Source organism: Cynoglossus semilaevis, chromosome 10 (assembly GCF_000523025.1).
Source record: "Cynoglossus semilaevis isolate Cse_v1.0 chromosome 10, Cse_v1.0, whole genome shotgun sequence".
NCBI classification, from domain to species: Eukaryota; Metazoa; Chordata; class Actinopteri; order Pleuronectiformes; family Cynoglossidae; genus Cynoglossus; species Cynoglossus semilaevis.
Genome location: NC_024316.1, coordinates 4,381,027 through 4,386,616, shown reverse-complemented (window position 1 = coordinate 4,386,616; position 5,590 = coordinate 4,381,027). Strand labels below are relative to the sequence as shown.

Sequence of the window (5,590 nt, the reverse complement as noted above, 5' to 3'; positions counted from 1 at the left end):
CTCGTGTGAGATGGGGGACACGGAGACGCTATCATACCTTAATCATACTATATACAGTACTTTAGCAATGTAGGCCTTCGACATGATGGAGGAGAAACAAAGGTATCGGCAGACATTCCAAGTTGCATTATTGCTCATTTTGATGTAACAGTAGTTTTCCTTTTGGTCAATCAGGACTGTTAGTCTTACAAGTGAAAGTAAAAGAAGTGAAAATTTAAGAGATGATTCTTTAAGGTTGTGGTTATAGATATGAGATGATAGTTTGTGTTGGACTTTTTTTCTCTTTTCTAGAAAATGAATTGATGTGAAGACATAACGATTTATTTGAACAAATTCTTTGTGTTAACAGTTAGTCCAAACCGTATAACCATGCACTTGCCCAACAAGTGGTCCAGTGTTTGTATGTCTACAATGTAGGTGCTCATGTGCACGTGACCGTGCACGTGCTCCCATTACAGTGAACATTTGAAGGCATAACACTGGAGGTGTGGGGAGATGAGAAGTGCCACCGCACTCCCGCTCCATGATGAATGGCGTGATTAGCCGCCGCGATCCATGTCAGGACACTCATGCACGCGTGCACAGATGTGAGCGCTGCAACGTACTGCGACGCAGACTTAAACAGCGGGGCCTATTAAAAGCTCTTGAATGGGGGAATCCAGACGGAGCGCGCAGATAATTGTACAAAAAACATTCGAATGTGAGCTGCCGGGCGGCGGGACTTTATTCTGACTTCAGCTTGTTTGTTTTTACAATTTAGTTATTTCTGCAGGGACCTAAATCACGGAATAAAAACGCTCCAATGCAGGTCAATGTTTAATTGAGTCCAAAGTGTATTTGGAACACATCCACCCTCCCTCAATCTCTATACCTCTTACCTCACACACACTCACACTCACACACACATAGAACCATTACCTTAGCCTGCTGCTTTAATGCCCTCCTAATTTCAGATGCAATTTAAGAGTCTGGAGCTCAGCCACGTCATGTTTATCCAACCTAAAATACCTTTATTACCTAAACACAGTCAGAGCATGAGAATCCTCTGATGGTCGTTCAAGATGAACTTTGTAGAAACAAGACTATAAATAAACTTAAGTGCCCCAAGAGTACAAACATCCACCCCCAAAAAATGTGTCTTGTTCTCCGGATACCAAAGAAAATGAGTCTATTCATTGGTATTAGGACTCAATGAGTCAGACTGGAACGTTTAAATATTGATCTGTGTTTCTTTTGAAACAAATGAAATGGCAAAAGTTTATTCATCTGATCATCTGATCGTACAGTCTGGATGGGTTAGCTCCCTGTGTTTCTAAAACTACCTTGGATGTGACCTGGTAAGGTTTTTGCTTCCCATCTGGACTGGAAATGTGAAGCAGATTGAGAATATTGTTACCATAGACAAAAATGTTGTGTACGCCCAATTGATAAACCGAAACAAAAATACACAATCTTGTGGGTATATGCAACGTTTTTTATAGAAGACTTCTTATTTTTATTGTTTTAAATCTCTAACAGATTTAACACTTCTCTTCTGACTCATCGCTTTGGTCATTCACAGCAGCCACTAGGAGTAGAGGAATGGCCATATCTTTACAAGATCACTGAACACTCTTTTCACTCCTCCACCTATTGTCTGCAGCTTGAGGGGTAAATGACAAAGCCAGTTAAGTGGGGTTAGCAAGGTATGTTGAGTCTTAAGCCAGGCTTTCCTGTACTACAAGTGACTTCCTATTAACCCTAGCCCTAGGGTTAATAGAGGCTAGATAACTTCCCGACCAGGTTATGTTCGGAGTTTCAGCTTAAACTCACCTATAAAAGCGGCTCTGTTTTACAGTCTAACGCAGAGTTACGAAGTATGGGTTAATATGTAAAAGTTGTATAGTGGGTATCACTCCTGCCTTATATGCAGTAGGTTCTGGGTTCGAGCCCTAGGGGACCCAGATACTTAATGGCGCCTCTTGTGGCAGCCTGTGTGGCTTGCAAAAACTCGCACTGTGAACTTGGGACAAACAAGGAACTTCAAATTAAATTTTTATTTTTTTTATTCAAATCTCTGTTACTTTGTCATGCCTCACTTAATTACTTACCTATTACTTTTTTCTTATTTTCTCTACATCAGCATAGGTTTACTTGGGTTATACAATATATGTAAACAACAATTAGGGAAGCAATATATATATATATTTATATATATTTCATCGTTCCCTTTTTTGCAGAACCACAATGGAATCTATTGATAAGGTAATCCGGTGTTGGCTTTCTTTTGATACGAGGAGAATGTACACAGATTTTGCAATGCTTGCAACTTATTTAAACCAAACAAATAAATAAATATATTGAACCTTATTGATCCCACACGAGGGTAATTGTTGTGTTAACAGCAGATCTGCTGCAACAGGCTGCCCCTAGGAGGCGCCAAGTCAAGAGGTTAACTTAAGGTTACTTTGTGGAGTGATGGCATGATGGAACTAGCTAAGGTGTGTGTTTCATTGTGTTTGTGGCCATGTACGACAAAATGTTTGTGCGTCTGTGTAACCAGGCGTGGGAGGATTACGTACATGCTTGTCACTGTCTTCTGAATTTGAGACATCCTGTTTGATGACGGGGGTAATGACCACTAACCTGATCCAGAGACAAATTGCAGAAATGTAGTTTGGTTTCACAGGGATGAATGTGCGCCTCTGGTTGTGTCATGTCATGTGTTTTATGATGACGCTTGGGTGGTATGCCCCCTCCCACCTGTGGACAAACACAAACACAGACATGCACCTACATCACTGTGGCAGACAGAAGATGTCATGTCCTCCTCTGTCTCATTCATTAGCCTCCATTACACAATCGCTTGTCAGTGAGTCACACTGAACAACCACTAATGCAATGTTCAACAGACCACTTCAAAGATCCCCACGTCTTTACTGTGGAACCTCAGTCTGAGTTCAACCAGCTTTGGAATGACTATGTTTGGGTTCTGACGTAGAAGGAGTCACAGCTGCTGGGCCTCGGTGACGTCCACCTGTTTCATGGTGAAGGACACTTTTTCACCATTTACGGCTCGAGCAGTGTGGAGATTCAAAGTCATTGGCTGATTATCATTTGTTTTTTAAATAATGATATTCCTACGTTTACCTTGATACTTATCTGTTTTCACCTAAGGATCCTATAACAGGCTAAAGAAAAAAAAAAAGCTTTATTTTGTTGCAGTATTACCAGTATGGTATAGAACATTCTAGTTTTCTTTCCTAATTTTATAATAAAGTTAAAAGACAAATTAAAAAGATGAGTTTGTTGTAAACTGTCAGCCCGCCTTAGATCTCAGGGATCAGCAGTCCCTAAATATGACAAACTGTATTTGGATTAAAGTGACAAGACCAGGATGGAGCGATGGTGGCTATGCTAATAAAAAAAAAAATGATTGCAACATCAAGGCTAAAAGCACATAAATATTTTTAAATTAATTTTAATTAGTAACAAGGCGACAGGTAGATGTTTTAGCCATATAATATTTAGTTAATGATGTGGCCAAGATTATTGTCGATGCGTTCAGAAAAGGTTCTCATGACTAATGTCTTCTATTTTTATTTTTTTTAATAAACCCCTGCGCTCTGTGGTCCTTCAGTTTACCTTCATTCCTTACACGGTCAGATGCAGTACCTGAAGTGACCTTACACTTGTTGGAGTTCAAACTGTGCAGCTCTATTTGTTGTATCTGTTTCCCTTGAATTTAATTGCATTTAACATTGTTTGGTGTAACAATTTCCCCACTTTCCTGCAGGCTCAAAACATAATTTAATATTTTGGAATCTTTTGAAATTCTCTTTATTTCCATTCAGGTTTTATAGTCCCAAATTGAAAAATGCACATAACAACAGGCTGATGTAAACGAACCTAATGACTGCAAGATCCCAGATCAAAAGACAGCCTGACAAAATTGGCTTCACCTTTTTGTAATCCTCTTGTGTTCCCTTTTTTTTCCCCCTGCAGGCAGCAGGCATTGCTGGCAGCCATCAGTGAGAAAGACGCCAACATTGCCCTGCTGGAGTTATCCGCCTCCAAACGGAAGAAATCCCAGGAGGAAGTGATGGCTCTTAAGCGGGAGAAGGACAGGCTCATGCACCAGCTCAAACAGCAGGTACATTCACCACATGTGGCCACGGGCTTTACGTGCATGCACATAAACAATAAATCAAATTTAAAGCACTTGGGGTCTTATAATGTTGACTGGCCTGCACATGAAACAAATGGGGCCTGGCTTTGCGGTCACCACTTAGGACAGATTATGGCTCTGAGAATCAAAGCAGGGCTAACGAGTCAAACCTGCCACAGATGGCGAAGCTCTGCCTGCTTTTAAACACTTTCGTGGACTCGTCTTTTGAACTTTTCAAACCAGGAACAGATAGTTAATGAGTTCTGGTAGTTAAAAGGAAAAAATCTTCCTCTGCCTCAAACCACAATCTCTGCATCCAGTCTTTGTAAGCTAAACCAGTCAGACAAAAGTTGATGTTCCTAATTGAGGAGCATAAACACACGGGGGAAAGTCTTCTCTCGCAGAAATAATTCCTTTTTTAAGAGAGGTTGTTTGAGGTCCTTATCCAGACTCATTATTGACTGTACTCTCTGTATCGTCAAGTTCTTAGACCACAATTAGGACAAACTACTACAGCTGAACTATTATTTATGTTTAAAATGAAGTAAATCAGAATAGATACTGGCACTAGGGATGCCTCCGTACAATTTTTTATTGTCTGATATCACAACATGGCGAATCTGCGGATACTGATATCAATCGACACCTCTTTTCTCCTCGTGTTTACAGCATGTCGCACAAATATAAGTTCAGCATTTGGACTTACGTATCGGATTGGATGGGCTCTAGTTTTTTTTTTTCTATGTACGATTCTGAAGTTTTGACCAATATCGGACCAATGCCGATTCTGAGTAGCTGGTTGAGCCATTTATACCTGCAACACATCACAGTTAGAATAGATGGATGGATGGATGGATTAATTATTCTGGTGTTTTATCGTAGCTTTCTCATTCCTTTTCTTTTAAATCTAGGACAAGATGATTATAACAAAGAGAAACGTTTTACACAGTGTACATAGCAGTCAGTGTCATTGGCTGGAGCAAACAACACAACCTTAGGAGAAACCCTTTTTTTATGTATAAACAAGCTCCCTCTATTAAACTGATGCCATCATAGGTGTACGTTATCTTGGAAAAATGTGCACAGCATCGTCTTGCTGTGAAGCAGCCTGTTTAATGACAGGAAACGGAACATTGGTATTTTTAAAAGATGTCCTCCTGCTCCACCAAACTGCATAGAGAGCAACTGAAAATGGCACACGTGTATTCAGGTTTCCTTATCTAAAGGAAAGAAGAAGTGATTAAAGACGTATTTTTATCTTGGTATTTTCCTTTATCTTACACAATGTTTTGAAATCTGTAAAATTTGGGAGGTTCGTTGGCTAAGCACTCAAAATATTCCAAACTTTCAGTAGGCCATGTTCAATGGATACGTCTTTTTGTAGAGTGGTCACTTCCCAGGGCCTGTCTGGTTCCTGCTTATCTCCGTCCTAACACTACCATA

General features: G+C 40.1%; 1 protein-coding gene across 6 annotated transcripts in view; it reads left to right on the top strand.

The window, feature by feature from the left end:
• Window positions 1–5,590, top strand: part of LOC103384697 (ERC protein 2-like) — a 219,721-nt gene that overhangs the window by 127,419 nt on the left and 86,712 nt on the right. For all 6 annotated transcript variants that reach the window (XM_025059639.1, XM_025059638.1, XM_025059635.1 and 3 more), the window contains one exon: window positions 3,985–4,132. In XM_025059639.1, the coding sequence (XP_024915407.1) occupies window positions 3,985–4,132 (148 nt within the window). The remainder of the gene's footprint in view (window positions 1–3,984; window positions 4,133–5,590) is intronic.